We start from the raw sequence: 16,431 nt of genomic DNA on the forward strand, positions 1-16,431 counted from the left end.
TTACCAACAGTGACACTAAAATTTTGTTTAAAAAACCCCACAAAAATAAATTGCAAACCTCTTGATAACATTTTTCTGGGTAACTTATCACTGGCCTTTTCTTTTTCTGCTTCATCTTTTGAGGGCTTCTCCTCTTTTTCAAATGATTGTGTTAACTGGATCTGAATTTTCTCCTGTTGGAAGGTAAAATCAGTTTAAATAAAAATATAGAGCAATTTAGTTAATACCACACACCTGTAGTAACACAAAAGTGTGTGGAGGGGAAAAAAAAGAAAACTATTATTTTATCCAATTAGATTCTTCAAAGTAGAATACAACTTAAAAATATTTTTACCATATTTATTGAAGTCTGGATAGCAAAATTTGAAATGTTGACTATAGCAATTGAAACATATCTTAGAAATTATTTTAGAGAAAAAAATGTTTTTTGTAACAGTTTAAATGTGTCTACTTGCAAAGCTCCTGGAGAATCAGAACCAAGGTCTTTTTAACCTATTTTTGCAATGGAGATGCCAAGGAAAGATATAACTATCATCAATCATGACAACAGGAAGACATAAGTATCAAGTCAACACTTAGTAAAAAGTACTTTTTTTGAGGGGGCGGGGGAAAAGAGAGAAATAGGTAAAATCTCATATTCCTTCATTCTCTTGACATATAAAAAAACTGTAAGTACAAAATATCCAAAACCAAATTTACATGACTTTCATTATTTGAGATTTACGTATCACTGTTCTTCCTCAATCACCTCAAAGTTTAGAAAGATTTCAAGCAAGATTGCTTTCCTTCCTGATATGTAGTAATTCACTGTAAAGTAACCATATTATATAAGACTGAAAAGGAGAACTAATTTTACATTTCATTTTTAAAACAATCTCATTACATGCAATTTCAAAAACCAAAGGAATTAGTGAAAATTAATTCATATAGCCTAAAATGGTAAATGTCACACAGCTCTGTTTATTCGAGCAAAGTTATCAAGAAAGGCAGAATAACATCCAGACCATTTCTACTAAAGATAATTGTAGACTAAATTATACTGTTGTCCATGGTGATGAAAAACATCAATCAGTCAATTACTCTACTCCTCTTCTCTGGGAGATGGTTGTTGGTGGTAATACAGTAAGTCAATATCAAAGGGGATATAAATTTCAGGGTTCTTAAACTTTCAGCCATCAGGATCCCCCAGAAAACATTATTTTTTTTGAAATAGTAATTGGCAAAAAATTTCAGACCAAATATAGTATTTTTTCCTATAGGTTTGCTGACTGCTATTTTCATCTCTTCAATTCTGCTTCCCCTTCCATCTCAGTTCAAATTTATGTTCAGAATATAGTGTAAAAGCTATGTACTGGCAATTTTCACTAAAATTGCTGAACTTCATACATTCATCAACTGGTAATCATTTTTCTCATTATGACTAGTTTTCCTTTTTATAAATTAAATTTATCAGGGTAACACTGGTTAATAACATTATATAAATTTCAGGTGTAAAACTTTGTAATGTATCTGTATACTCTATTGTGTGCTCACCATCGGAAATCTAGCCAGTCTCCTTACCTGAGGATATTTTTCCATTGATTTTTAGAGAGTGGAAGGGAAGGGGGGCGGGGAGAGAGAGAGAGATGAGTATCAATGTGAGAGAGACACATCGATTGGTTGCCTTTGCATGTGACCCAAACAGGGCCAGGGATTGAGGCTGCAACTGAGGTATGTGCCTTTGACTGGAATCGAACCTGAGATGCTTCAGTTCAAAGGTCAATGCTCTATTCACTGAGCCAAACCGGCCAGAACTGTTTGTTGCTTTTTTGTGAAATGATATGGTTCTTGTCCTTTTCCATTTGACTTATCTCATTTAGCATAATGTTCTCAAGATCTATCCATGTTGTCTTATGACTCATTTTCTAATCTACTTTCCTTATTTTTAAAATAATTGTAAGATAGATATTTTAAAATGAATCCCAGAAGTATGTTTTGGAAGTAGAATACTAGAAGTGTTACTGACTTACAGCTTCTATTCCTGTTACTCAAGGATAATCCATGAAATCCAGGTTGGAAGAAAAGATTTCACATTTAGACCACCACAAAAGGCACTCCCAATGACTATCTGGTTTCATTTCTAAATTCTCCTACTAAAGTTGTACATTATAATTACAGATATTAAATTATTTTATCAAGATTAATTGTATTTAAAAATCTAGAGGCTTAATGTACTGAGGTCTGGATTCGGTTGATACTGAGACCTTGTTTTCATTAGCAAATAAACAAGGCATATTTTAAATGCTGAAATCCATACACAAACTCTTCTGACTGTAAATAAGCAACATCTCCATAGGAAGTTGTAATTTCTTTACTCTTCTTCACTTGGCCATTGACATTTGTTACTGGTCACTTCCCTCTCATAAGCTCTCATTAGACACAAGTAACATCTCTTTTAATTGCCTCTCAACCTTTTGACTAATGTGCTTTACTCCAGATTAATTCCTCAAAAATCACATTCTGAAGCAAACATTATTAGTTGGAAAGTGTCTCTACGCATCAAGGATCAGATACTAGGACATTTCAGGAGAAACAATTTATTTTCCTATTCCCATTCAGGTGCAGTATAGTTAACTCAAGACTTGGAAAAAGTTCAGTAAAAGTAGGCTATTATCTCAAAAGACAAAAGTTACTGTATTCAAGAGAAATTGAGAACAAATGTATTAAGTGGAATAACAAACAGCTCTTTGAACTATGAATGCAAAAATTATAATCTGAGATCAATAGTATATACATTAATTTATAATACACTCCTGATGTTATTTTTTCCCATATAAATTTTCACTAGATAAATTTATGTAGCACTATAAGAATTTTGCCCCAATATTTTTCAGATAGGTAAAATGTACTGAAAAAACAACAACAACAAAACAACAATCACATTACAGTTTTTCTCAAAAAGAATGCATTTTTCTGTATTAATAGTCTTATGAATGCCTGACCCTTCTCATTTTTCCAATCTCCTTGGACTAATTAGTCCATGAGGCTAGGATAGTATAACATTTTGAACAACAGAAAGAAGAAATACATTTTTAAAAAAACACTATATTATTCCATCCTGGACAGGCATAGTCTTTACTCTAATTTGTACAAAAGAACTTTTTAAAATTGCTATTTCAAAAACAATTTTATTAAATTTCTTTCAGAGCATATCATAACTCTTCAGCCTTATCAACAACCCTGCAAAAGCCAAAGGCTAACATTTAAAAATGTTCTCAGGCAATAGTTCTTAGTAAAATATTTTGACTACATTTCTACTTTTTCTTAGAAAATTCTGTTAGTTTATTGTTAAAAATATTTACTTTATAGAATGAACGCATATAGCTTTCTTCTGTTTTTAAATTGTAAATAAATCACAAATAAACTCTGAACCACTTGAGCACAGTCCAAAAGAAACTGATTTTTTGGTATATTTTTACTGACAAATAATTTAAAAAAAAAATCTTCTCTTCCCATTAAAAAAAATGTATTTTTATTGATTTCAGAGAGGAAGGGAGAGGGAGAGAGAGAGAAACATCAATGATGAGAATCACTGATTAACTGCCTCCTACATGCCCCACACTGAGGATTGAGCCCACAACCTAGGCATATGCTCTGACGAGGAAGCTAACTGTGACCTCCTAGTTCATAGTTTGACGCTCAACCACTGAGCAACACTGGCTGGGCCTCTTCTTACATTTTGGAAGCAAAGAAGTGTAGAGGGCATATTCTAAATATGTGACAACTATCTTCAGTATGTATAGCAGGCTTTTAAGAGTATCAAGTATCACCTTTTAAATCAAGGCAAAGCATAAGACTTCGCCTGAATCAACAAATGTACAATTGCTATTTATTAAAAAAAAAAAGAAGAAATACAACTTCTCATGGCCTTTTCCTTTCTTTCTTTTTTAGTATGCTTCTTAAAGAGCCAAAAAGTTGCCTCAGTTCTTTGGAAACTAATTGTTGGGATATAGGAGGATTTTATGTTGCTTAAACTCGTAAAAAGTAGAATAAGACATTAACAGCCAAAGTTATCATCACAGACAAATATTGGTAAAGGGTCCAAACATATTTAATATATAATGCCCATATAAGAGAAGGCAAACATCAGTCTACAGCTGAGATTAACAGAAAAGTAGTCATAGCATTAAAAATACAAAAGGCAAACCAAACTGTCTGCTTAAATCTCAGTTCTATATTTTACAAGCATAGACAGAAAAGGAATTAGAAATTTCAAGACAACTATTAGAGCCAAGCTAATATAAGAATTGGCTTCACCATGCATTCAGTTTAAGTAAAATAATATATCAAGCAGAAGTCTTGGGTAGTTTCCTTTCACACACAAGCAGTATTTGACAAACTTATAAAGGCCAAAATCGAAAGGGTAAATTCCACTGCAATTCCACTAAGTGAAGGTACTACTTTATTACTTTTCCAAAATAACTTATAACTCCCTTAGAGCCATATTCCCACTTTATTATATTATCCCTAAGTTTTCCCAGAGAGAAATCATTATACTAAATCTTAGAGTGACGTAACAAGGTTTTCCCACTTTTCATGTGTACCTTGTATCATGTATTATCAAATGAATTCTTAGTAAAAACACATATAACACACACACATGCACATACAACTTAAAAAAATTTGATTTCAGAGTGTATATACAACTTTTATTTAACCTTATGAAAAAATTTCTCCAGGAGGCAGGTTATTCCACCATGTCTGTAAATAATAATTTTTTTTTTTACCTGGTTCTCCTGTGATACCTCTGCTGTAGGGGGTGGTGGAGATTCTTCACATACTGCAAGGCTCCGAACTAGCTTTAACTTTGAGCTTGACTAAAGAAAAGTATTTAAAATTAACACTACATTTCACAAATCTGGGGTGTATATCCAAAAGCCCCCTAGAGTTTCTTTCTTAAGTCTTTATAGTTTCTGCCACATATAGGCATAGGTGAAATGTGCAAGTTATATATATCATTCATTACCTCTAAAATCCATTGTTAAGAGGGAAAACAAACAATTGCAGTTTTGAAAATTATAGCAATAGCAAGAATGGGAATAATTCCAATTTCAAAACCCAAAGAATGGTGAGAAAGCCATTTTCTCTATAAAAAAACCATTAAAGATACAAAAGCAATGCACAAAAGCAACTAGGCAAGACAAAACCCAAATAAAACAAAATAAGCTTTCTGCCCCAAACAAAATATGACAAAACTAAACTGATGCAGCGCTATATGAAAACAAGGATTCATCAAGCATGAAGGACGGCCCTTGGCATGCCAGCACAAAATATTTACTATACCTTAGACCTTTTTCCTGTCTGTCCAAAGGACTGCAATGGCCGCTGAATACACAAGAAAGATTTATATTACATTTCATGCTGAAACAGAAAGTTTTCTTCTCAATTCATAATCCTAAACCATAGAGAAACTAACTGCACAAAGAATAGAAAATGAGGAAATCAAAGTTGGTTTTAAGTAAAAATGTACTGATTCCTCCCAAAAGCACACCTGTAAAAGATTCTCTTAAAATCCTTCTGTGAATTGGCATTTTCTATAAGTGAGCAAACTACCACAATTTCTGTGTTAATTGAGCTAAATGAAATTACAAGGTAACTTCTAAGGTAGTAGAATAATAAAATATATTTCTTCAGTATTTTATAACATATTACACTTTAGGCAAAGTTAGGAGGAAAAATCCCTACAAAAATCCTGAGGAATTTTAAGTATCTGTGCTCAACAAAGTTCCAAACATACTAAGGAGAATGTTGCAAATGCACATTGAGTCAGAGTACAACCACCTATCTTCTGAGCATTTTCAGCCCCATACGAAGTACATCATCATTTACTAGTCTCAGAATCATGTTTGCCTGGTCCAGGGTAAGGCAATGAAGCAGATATAAAGAAAAGAGATCAAAGTTCCAATATACACGTCCAACATGATTGCCAAATCACCAATCACATGATTGGGGAACCCAATGGAGCAAAAGTTCTAGTGCAACCGTGGGCAAACTACGGCCCGCGGGCCTGATCCGGCCCGTTTGAAATGAATAAAACTAAAAAAAAAAAAAGACCGTACCCTTTTATGTAATGATGTTTACTTTGAATTTATATTAGTTCACACAAACACTCCATCCATGCTTTTGTTCCGGCCCTCCGGTCCAGTTTAAGAACCCATTGTGGCCCTCGAGTCAAAAAGTTTGCCCACCCCTGTATCTAGTGTGTGATATCAGGCTTTGGTTTGGGAAAGCAGCTGAAGTGACTCTGAACCAGAGCCAGATGGTTTTTAAACATGCTTTCCTTCCTCCAACCTCCTTCTGATCTACCTCTCTAACTCTAATCCCAGGTACCTATCATTTATACTCATTAAAGCCAGGGACCAAACATAAAACAGATAAAAAGTCCTGAATACGTAGATTAGTATATTCACATATGAAAGAAGAGTCATCATGTCACTCTAACATCCAAAAGAGCCTTCCTTGCAGAACCAACAGAAATGAGAATCTGCAGTACCAGTGTGTCCTGTCCCTCATGCTGAGCCCAAAGTTCTTGAGATAAGAGCATTGTATTTTTGGGATTCTGATCCTGGATTACCCACATTACATACAAATTAGTAGTAACAAACACAAAAGGAAAATAGAAAAAATAAGGAAAAATGACTTTCGTTTCTTACAGAGAAGGAAATAGTTTGTATACACCCCATATACACATGGCCATACTGCCTAAGAACTTCTGCATGTTGGTATTGTCTTTTGTTTCGATTTACTCTATAATTTGTTCAAGAAACTTTCTAATTGTAACTCATATCCAAAAATAGAACTAAAAGAAGTTATACTGCATAGAGAAAGGACTTGAAGAAAAGCTGGGAGAAAATAAATATATGAATGCAAAAAAAAGGCAGAAGGGAAAATAATGTGCGACTTACTGCTGTTCTCTGCTTTAATTCCTTACAATTCTAAGTATCCAGGGTACAAAACTTTCTGCTAAAAATTTTTAAAATAAAAGAGATGATTAACTGTCAAGTAAAAACTGTATTCATATGTAGAGTTGGATTTTAATTTCTGGCTTTGCTCATTAGTAGGTGACCCTGGTCAAGTTACTTGTTTTTTTGAAATGTTTTTATTGATTTCAGAGAAGGGAGAGGGAGAGAGAGATAGAAATATCAATGATGAGAGAGAATCATTGATCAGCTGCCTCCTGCATACCCACCACTGAGTCTGCAATCTGGGAATCGAACCTTGACCTTCTGGTTCATAGGTCGACGTTCATCCACTGAGCTACGCTAGTTGGGCCGCATTTTTTGGTTGGGAGCAGAAAGGCAAATCTGATTCAAAGGGCAAGAAGGAACGGACACACCATTGCTTGCTTTGAAGATGGAGGGGCTCTGTGAGAAGGACTGCAGGCAGCCTCTAGGAGCACAGTGGCCCTTCGCCTACAGTCAGTCAGGAAATGTGGACCTCAGACCCACAACTGCAAGCAACTGAGTTCAGCCAATACCTGGAAGGAGCCCAGAAGCAAATTTCCCCCCAGTCTTCAGGTAAGGGCCCAAATCCAGCCAACACTTTAGATTTCAGCTTTGTGAAATCCTAAACAGAGAAGTTACTTGAGCCCAAACTAATTTCTAATCTACAGATCTGATATCTACAACTGAGTTGATAATTGGGTATTGTGTTATGCTCTAAGTTTGTGGTAATATGCTGTGCAGCAATAGAAAACTAATACACTACTTCATAAGTAAAGCATTATTCAATAAAAGTCACTACTTCATTTCAAATAGCAAAGAACTGAAATTACATAATATATACCAGAAAGCTTACTATACACACATGCACACATAACAAAGCAGAGAAAACAAGTTTGGTTTATTAAAGAAAATAACCTTTGTTTTATATTTTTGGTGTCAATTTGATAGCTAGATTTGGCTTTAAATAAAAATAAATTATTTTAAAAAATTAAGTCTTTATTCCCCATTGACCCCTTCTAGACTGCCCCCATCCCTTGCCCCACGCCTTCACGACCCTATTGTCTGTGTCCACGGGTTATATATGTATGTATAATGCATACAACTTCTTTGGTTGATCTCTTTCCGCCTACCCACCCATCTCAAATAGATTTTATTATTTAAACCACACCTTTCACCTTTCCCTCATTTTTTTTTAATTCTGGAAAATATACAAAACATGAAATTTAACATTTTAACCATTTTCAAGTGTATAGTTCAGTGGTATTGAATATAATCATAATGTTGTACAACCATCACCACAATCCATATCTATAATTATTTTCATCTTATAAAACGTAAACTCTGAACTCATTAAACATAATTATCATTCTCCCCCGATCCCAACCCCTGGCAACCACTCTCTGTCTATAATTTTGACTACTCTAAGTACCTGATATAGGTCAAATTGTATGTCTTTTTGTAAATCTTAAATAGTTAAGATTTCTATAATTTTACATAGACAGACTTTTATTCAACCCTTTAAACAGACATTTATGACTGGCTTATTTAACTTAGCACAATGACCTCAAGGTTCATCTATGTTGTAGCATATTACTAAAGAATTTCCTCCCTTTTTAAGGCTAAATAATATTGCATATTTGAGGGTATTATTTAATAATGTTCAATACAATGAAATATCCTTTCATTTGTTGATGGATGCATTTGGGTTGATTCCATGTTTTAGCTATTGTGAATAATGCTTCTACGAACATGGATGTGTAATTATCTCCTCCAGATTTCAGCATGTGTTTTAGCATCTACAAGACTCAGCAAAAAGAGCTTGAGTTTACTTAATATGCACTGAAACACAGATGATGCTTTTAGGGTAGTCAGGCCAAATAAGGTTGGGGATGGTCATGATTGAAGCAGCACAGTGCTCTGGAAAAAGCACATGGAGGTAGGCTAGGATTGAGTCCTGGCTGTGCCACTGGCTCTCTAGGTGCCATATAGTTGTGCTAATGTTAATAATAAAACAATTGGGATTATTATAATAGTAATAATCATTATTTGTTAATCCTCACCAAAGGATATGTTTTTATTAATTTTGGAGAAAGAGCAACATCAATGTGAGAGAGAAACATCCATCGGTTGCCTACCGTACATGTCCTGACCGGAGATTGAACCTGCAACCTCGGTATGGCCCTGACCTGCATGTCCTGACCGGTTATCGAACTGCAACCTTTGGTGTATGAGACGATGCTCTAACCAACTGAGACATCTGGCCAGGGCAATAGTATATTATTAATAGCATCTACCATTGCTAGGCTCTAACTATGTACCAGTTAAATTATATACATCATTTTTATGTTAGACAAATAGCAAAATAGTTTTCTATAATTTTACATAGACAGACTTATTCAACCCTTTAAACAGAAACTTCTTTGCATGTTTCATCCCATTTACTTCACTGTTGGAGAAGTGTGGTCTGTACCCTGAGTTTTTCTGATACTATTATTGGGTTGGCATTGCTTTCTTATCCCTTACTTCCCCTTTTTAAATAAATGCAAAAGAACTTGATGTAAAGGCTCATCTTAATTATCAAAGGGCTTTTTACAGAAACTGAGAATATACTAAACACCTACTTCAACAGATTCCATACATATATGTGTGTGCGTATATATACATATCAGAAGCTGTTCATGCATACTGGCATATGAAGCCTACTTAACAAAAATCAGTTCTCTTTTTTCCTCCACAACAAGGGTTACCAACACAATTTGAACTGGCCATCCTATTGTTCACAAATAATTTATGGGGAGAGGAATTGTTTGAACTTTTCCAAAATATGCTTTGAATCATGTTTATATGCACATAGACAGATGAATACTCCTAGACAAAGCATTTGCCAAGTACAAAGATACAACTGTAAAAAAAATGAGAAAGTTGAGTTTGAATCTCTAATAAGTAAGCAGAACACAAGGTTCCTAATTTTATGTTTCAAGTAAATGACAGTAAAAATCAATAAGTAATTTACCTAAATTTAATCTGAGAAATCTACTCCTGAGAAAAATCACACAAGAGGCCATACAAATAAGTTATACAAAGGGAAACAAAGCAACTCCCACCCCATTTATCCTATATTAAAGATTAATAGTCTAACATTTTAATTTTTTTCTGGATTTAGAAGCCTGACACCTCACTAGTTCCAAATATCTAATGATCATAGAAAGTTTAACATATAACCTAAGGTTTGCAATAGAAATAGTGTATGGCAGTAGAAAAGTTACTAATCAAAAAATCTTTTCACAATTATTTGGGATCATCATCAACAGTTTAGAACAACTTCAGGCAATTAAATTATGTGGGAAAGTTACCTTCTTGACATTAACACACACTATTTGAATTAGCTCTAAAGTATTCTTAAGAAATTCTTAACAAAGTAGTCCTAAAACATATAAAAGACAACTAATGTTTTTTAAAGGGTAAAGCATCACACGGTAGAATTATTTATAAAAGAAAAGGCCAAGGAGCTCTGAGATCATCTCTAGTTGGAACCATCCCAGGTGAGGTCTAATGTTTGTTGGCCTCTCTCTAGTTTGAAGAAATTATTTTTTACTAGAGGCCTGGTGCATGAATTTGTGCACCAGTGGGGTCCCTAGGTCTGGCCTGTGGGATTGGGCAATGCAGGAGGGCTCCAGGGTGTGTCTGGCCTGTCTCACTCAGTTCCGATGGGCCAGACCCCAGCAGCAAGCTAACCTACTGGTTGGAGGGTCTGCCCCTGGTGGTCAGTGCACATCATAGCAAGCGGCTGAGCAGCCTTAACCTTATCGTTAGCATATTACGCTTTGATTGGTTGAATGGATGACCGGATGACCAGACACTTAGCATATTAGGCTTTTATTATATAGGATATGGCATACTTTCCTTAATAGATAGTAGAAAATCATAAGATTTCTTCACAGTATAAGAGAAGTTATGACAACCGCTCATTTAAAAATGAGTTTTTCTAAATAAACTACTAAGGGACAGTCAGGAAATTAAGACTTGGAAATGGATAAAATGTACGGTTCTTCAGGAAAACATTTCCATTATCCTAAGTCACTTTAAATATTACTATGGTGAAGCAAGACAATAGATATGTTATATTCATGGTAGCCAACTTTCAGAATGACAGGAGAGAAATATTTGGTTTATTCAAAATTCTTAATAGGAAACCTACATTATAATTGGTGCATACATCTAAATTTGAGTAAAAATAATAGTTCCTATTTAAAATTAAACTTTTAGGCAGTATCTTAGAGGTACCAAAGAAAGATGAAATACCTAAGTAGTATGTTAGAAAAAAGACATTTTATAATAGTTAACTCCACAGTAAGTTGAAAGGTAACTTCAGTTGATTTTATTTTACGTTACATTAGGTAAAACATTTTTTCTAGTTTTACCTACTTCTATTCCTAATATCCATTACTTAAATCTCTTCTGTATAACTTATTTAGACTCTAAGTCCCTTGCCAGACACTTGGCATGGAGGCATCCTTGGACATCAAAAAGCTCCAAGCAGAGTAAATAGTCTCACATGTACACTCTTAATAAACATCTGAGTAAGCTATGCATATAGCATTCATGGATGAACATAAAATGAATTCTCATATTCTCTGTTTCTCTTTCCCATCTTTACAGTCACCATGCTATATGGAACATGATGGCAGAAACCATGCCCATTTTTGCTTACTATAATATTTCCTTGGCATAGAATAGGTTTTCAATAAGTGTTTGGAGAATGCATGAAATTTTCCTAGAGTACCAACAACTGGGCTATACTCTAGTGGTCTATGTGATAGTAGTCATCAAAATGTTTTTATACTTATTGACAGGAGCAACACAACAGACCTGGGAGGAAATGTAATAATCCAAATTAATCGCTTGTTTGATAAGCATAGCCTGGAAGTGTGACCATCAGGTATAGAAAAGAGACTAAAAGGAAATCTTTTAGTACTTCACTCAGGAATGCAGTAAGATTTTAGTAGATTTTCTGATTCAATCAGGATCCTGGCATGCTGCCATCACTCAGTGTACTGACTGCAGGCATGGCATTTTTTTTGTTTTAAAAAGTGCTATTACTAAGAATGACTAGAAGTAGTATTCCTCCCAATTTCTTAGATAATTACCACGGGACTGTACTTAACCTATGGGCCTAATTGCTTTTTTATAGGTATATGAGTTGATATCATTTTGGCACATAATAGGTAATAAAAAGTTTCTGACTGAATGAATAAAACAACCTTAAAAAGACCCTTCTTTACTTATCAGAAAAAATGAAGGTATAATTTTTAGCATGTAGCTCTCAAGTCTTTAGGATACGGGAAGAATTATAGAATATTTCTGCCAGAAGTGGAATTCTATATTCACAGGGTTAAATTTAAACAGAAGTGTTAAAGACAGTATTTTAAGATAACTTTTTGTGATAAACTAAGGGACTACCTTTTGTAAGGGTCCAATACCCCTTTCCTTGAATCTTGACTGGCTTTATTGACATGGGTCATCAAAAAACAATAGTGGATATGACATTCTGGGACTTCTGAGCCTAGTCTAAAGAGACCTTGCAGTTTTGCTTGGCTCTTTGAACATTCTTTCTGGGACCCCTGAGTCATGATAATAAGTCTGACTTCCTTGGGGCCTACATGCTGGAGGGACTATTGGTAGGTGCTCCCAGTTTCATCTAGCCTATATTCCAGCCATTTGTCTAAAAACAGTTTTAGACCTTCTAGGCCAGCCCATCTGCCAGTTAAATATTAGGGAAGGCCTTCTTTTGACTCCTTGTGAAATAGAAACTGCACTCAGCCAAGCCCTGTTCCATTTTCCAACTCACAAATCATGTTTAAAAAATAAAACACAATAGAGTTTTAGTGCATTCTGTTTTAAAATTGCTGGCTCTTTGCTGGACCACCTAGAACTAAATACTTTAAATACCACTTGAAACAATTTTTACCTATCTTGAATCTTGACCAACTCCTCAATCTCCTTCTATACCTGAAACTAAAAGCCTTCACAGTGGTTAGTTCTAGTCATCATATATGTGTAGCATCGAAAGCCTTAGTGACTTTTTTGTCCTCTCCAATCTTTTTTCTCAGTCATGGTTGATTGCTTCCCCTGAAGGCTGTTTTTGCCAAAAGAACTTCTGCAGTTCCCCTCTCTCTATTCTTCTATCCTCTAAGAGCTCTTCGGTTAAATTCTGAACTCTCACAATACTGATTAGGGGCAGAGTGGAATGAAAATGTAGGAAGCCAATAAAAAAAGTATTGCTACACAGAAATGAAAATTATTATATGATACAAGCAAATCAAAGAATTAGACCCCACAAGCTAATACAGATGGCTCAAAAACTGGCTGATAAGCATATCTCAATGGGCTAACTTATCCTGAAAGTAAGTTTTTTTATGAAGATGGTAATTATATACTGAATATTCAGCATTTGTATCCAGAGAGAAAAATCCTGTTTACCTGAAAATCAATATTGTTGTCAATACAATGTTCATTCTTCTCTGCTAAAATCTTCCCATAGTTCTCTGATTTGGTAAGATTTTCAACTCTGGTTGTATCTTTCACTTCGGCCTCCAAATCCTTCATTGTTTCAGTTTCATTTTTTACAGTAACAATATCAGACATCCTCATCAGCAAAGGTTATTTTAGAATTCTACAGGGAACCTGAAGCCTTAGGAAAAAGAAAAGAAAAAAAATTAATTTAACATTTCTTACATTGAGTTACTACATAATATTGACAAAGTACTTTCTGTGTCCCAGAAATAATGCTGAGTATTCCCAGAGAGAAGCAAAACTCCTGCTTTCAAGAAATAGGCAGTTTAGTGCCAGAACAGTTCAAATTAAAGAAAAAAAAAAGTAAATATAATGAGATAAGAACTACAATAAAGGCATGAGGTGATTTTCATGCACAGACCACTTGTGAAAGTTCTTAAGAAACATTAGCCATATTGAGATGGGAGGCAATGGCTAATTGGGGTATGATAAATGTGTATTTAGACAACATCAGAAATTTTTTTCTATAAATGAATAATATAAATATCATCCTGTCAGAAAATATTTTCCTATCATAGCTTTGTCTACATTTCTCAAATTGTAAATTTCTTAAATTACCTGCAATTATGAAAGGAAATAATTAAAGAAATAAACAGCAACATTTTATGCAAAATACAGTTGTGCATCTGGATTAATAACTGTTTGGCTTTATGAATCAAGAATTTAAAACTCTCCTGATTTATGTGATTCAATGCCAAAGAACACGTATTACCAGATGGTCTAGTATATGGACTCCGTAGGAGAGCAAGCAGATAAGATGCCAATATATTTCATGTTTTTAGTGAGTTTAAAAAAACATTGAATATCAAACTTTACATTGGATATCAAATAAAAATGTATCAGAGATAGCTGTCATTTTAACAAATGTAAACTTGAGCAGAAGTTGATGTAAACAACTTTTTCTTTCTAGCTTTATGATCATGTATAAGTTTAAAGTGTATGACATGATAATATAACACAAGTATATATTGCTAAATGATTACCATAATCCATCACCTCACATAATTACAAATTTTTTTGCGGTGAGAACAAGAACAACTTACTTTGAAATGCATAAGAAAAATTAAGATATACTGATGGCTAGACAGAGGAATGGATATATGTGAACAAGTACAGGTTAAAGAAAGTACGATAAAATGTTAATGGTAGAATCTAGGAGTGGTTATATGTTTGCTCACTGTAAAACTCTTAACTTTCCTGCATTTACAAAAATTTCATGATAAAATTGAGGGAGCAAATATATCTGAAAAGTTTTAAAAAAGAGAGAGAAATAAATTCTCAAGTCACAGGTAGACTCAATTGGATAAAGAACATGTCTTCCTTGATTATATTCAGTACCAAGGTTAACTGTTTCATTCTAAAAACAATAAGCTTACTAAGGAGGAAAGGGATACTTACTACTAAAATATCCTGGCTCCTTGCTTTTTATATGTAAGATTTAGAAAAAAAAAAAAAAGGAATTTTTTTTCTTAAGAAGAGAGGTTACCTGATGTGTTCTATGGATTTTGGATTGTGGTGTCCCACAAAAATAAAATAAAATAATCCAAGGTTCTTTTTCACAGTTGTCAGCCAGGATGTCAATTGTATTGAACCATCTGGAATCTGGCAGGAGGAGTCCCATGTCCTTGTCACCACTGTAGATTCCTGGACTGAAATAAACTGTCGTGGATCAAATATATCATACCTTTCAGTGGCCTGAAATTAAAAGAAAACATTTTAACAAAATAGCCAAGTGAAATGGAACAATATACAGCAATTTGACAATTAAAGATATTACTGTTGGTGATTTTATATTATTGTCCTAAACAAGAGTCAGAATACTCAGTTTCAACTAATTCTGACATGTACTGGTTTTGTGAGCCCAGATAAGTCACTGCGGCCACTAGAGAGAATATCAGTAAAAGCAGAAGGGAGAAGAAAGCAGGTACTGTATATATGTCCAATTCTTTATCCATTCATTATTGATGAACACCTAGGTTGCTTCCATATCTTCACTATTGTATGCAATGCTGCAGTAAACATAGGGGTGTCTATATCTTTTTGAATTGGTGTTTTGTTTTCTTCAGATAAGCACCTCAAAATAGAATTGCTGGGTCCTTCTTTGTCTCTTATTATAGCTTTTTTTTTTTTTTAAATATATTTTATTGATCTTTTACAGAGAGGAAGGGAGAGAGAGAGAGAGTTAGAAACATCAATCGGCCGCCTCCTGCACATCTCCCACTGGGGATGTGCCCGCAACCCAGGCACATGCCCTTGACCGGAATCGAACCCGGGACCCCCCAGTCCGCAGGCCGACGCTCCATCCACTGAGCCAAACCGGCTTTGGCATCTTATTATAGCTTTTGTTTTAACCCTTTGTATGCCATAAGTGTCTATAGATGCAAGCGGGATGGTTTCTGTTTTGGACGCATGGCAGTTAACTGGTTAAAGTCCATTTTGTTGGAGGGAAAAACCAAGATGGCGGCATAGGTAAACACCGGAGATTGCTGCCGCAAACAACCACTTCAAAAATACAACTAAAAGACGGAACGGACATCACCCAGAACCACAGGAAGGCTGGCTGAGGAGAGATTCTTCAACTAGAAGGAAAGAGAACAGCATACCGAGGCTCAGAGGAGGCGCAGTGTGGAAAATATAAAGGTGCGGAGGTGCGCGCCCAAAGCGGGCTGGTGGCTGAGGGCACGGTGGTCGTTTTCAATCAGGAGGGAGTCTCAGACTCTGAGCTCCAGATCCGGGCGAGTCTCTAGGGACTCAGACTCAAACGGGAGAAGCGGGATTGTCTGGCATCAGTTGGAACGTGAGGGCAGCTTTCTCTCCGAGGTTTGCAACGGTTCCTGGGGTTCTGAGAAGCAGAGCCTCTGGGAACGGGACTGAG

General features: G+C 35.0%; 1 protein-coding gene across 11 annotated transcripts in view; it reads right to left on the minus strand.

The window, feature by feature from the left end:
* R3HDM1 (R3H domain containing 1) overlaps positions 1-16,431 on the minus strand; it is a 184,916-nt gene that overhangs the window by 97,029 nt on the left and 71,456 nt on the right. For 5 of the 11 annotated variants that reach the window (XM_005863736.2, XM_014537647.1, XM_005863737.2 and 2 more), the window contains exons 1-5: positions 15,043-15,256; positions 13,464-13,674; positions 5,323-5,364; positions 4,767-4,856; positions 59-173 (exon numbers count right to left, since the gene is read on the minus strand). In XM_005863736.2, coding sequence (XP_005863798.1) covers positions 59-173; positions 4,767-4,856; positions 5,323-5,364; positions 13,464-13,634 — 418 coding nt within the window. In that variant the 5' untranslated portion in view covers positions 13,635-13,674; positions 15,043-15,256. Of the gene's footprint in view, positions 1-58; positions 174-4,766; positions 4,857-5,322; positions 5,365-13,463; positions 13,675-15,042; positions 15,257-16,431 lie in introns of those variants that run through there. The other 6 variants (XM_014537650.1, XM_014537645.1, XM_014537646.1 and 3 more) reach the window with 3 other exon arrangements.

Source organism: Myotis brandtii, unplaced genomic scaffold, assembly GCF_000412655.1.
Source record: "Myotis brandtii unplaced genomic scaffold, ASM41265v1 scaffold1804, whole genome shotgun sequence".
NCBI lineage: Eukaryota > Metazoa > Chordata > Mammalia > Chiroptera > Vespertilionidae > Myotis > Myotis brandtii.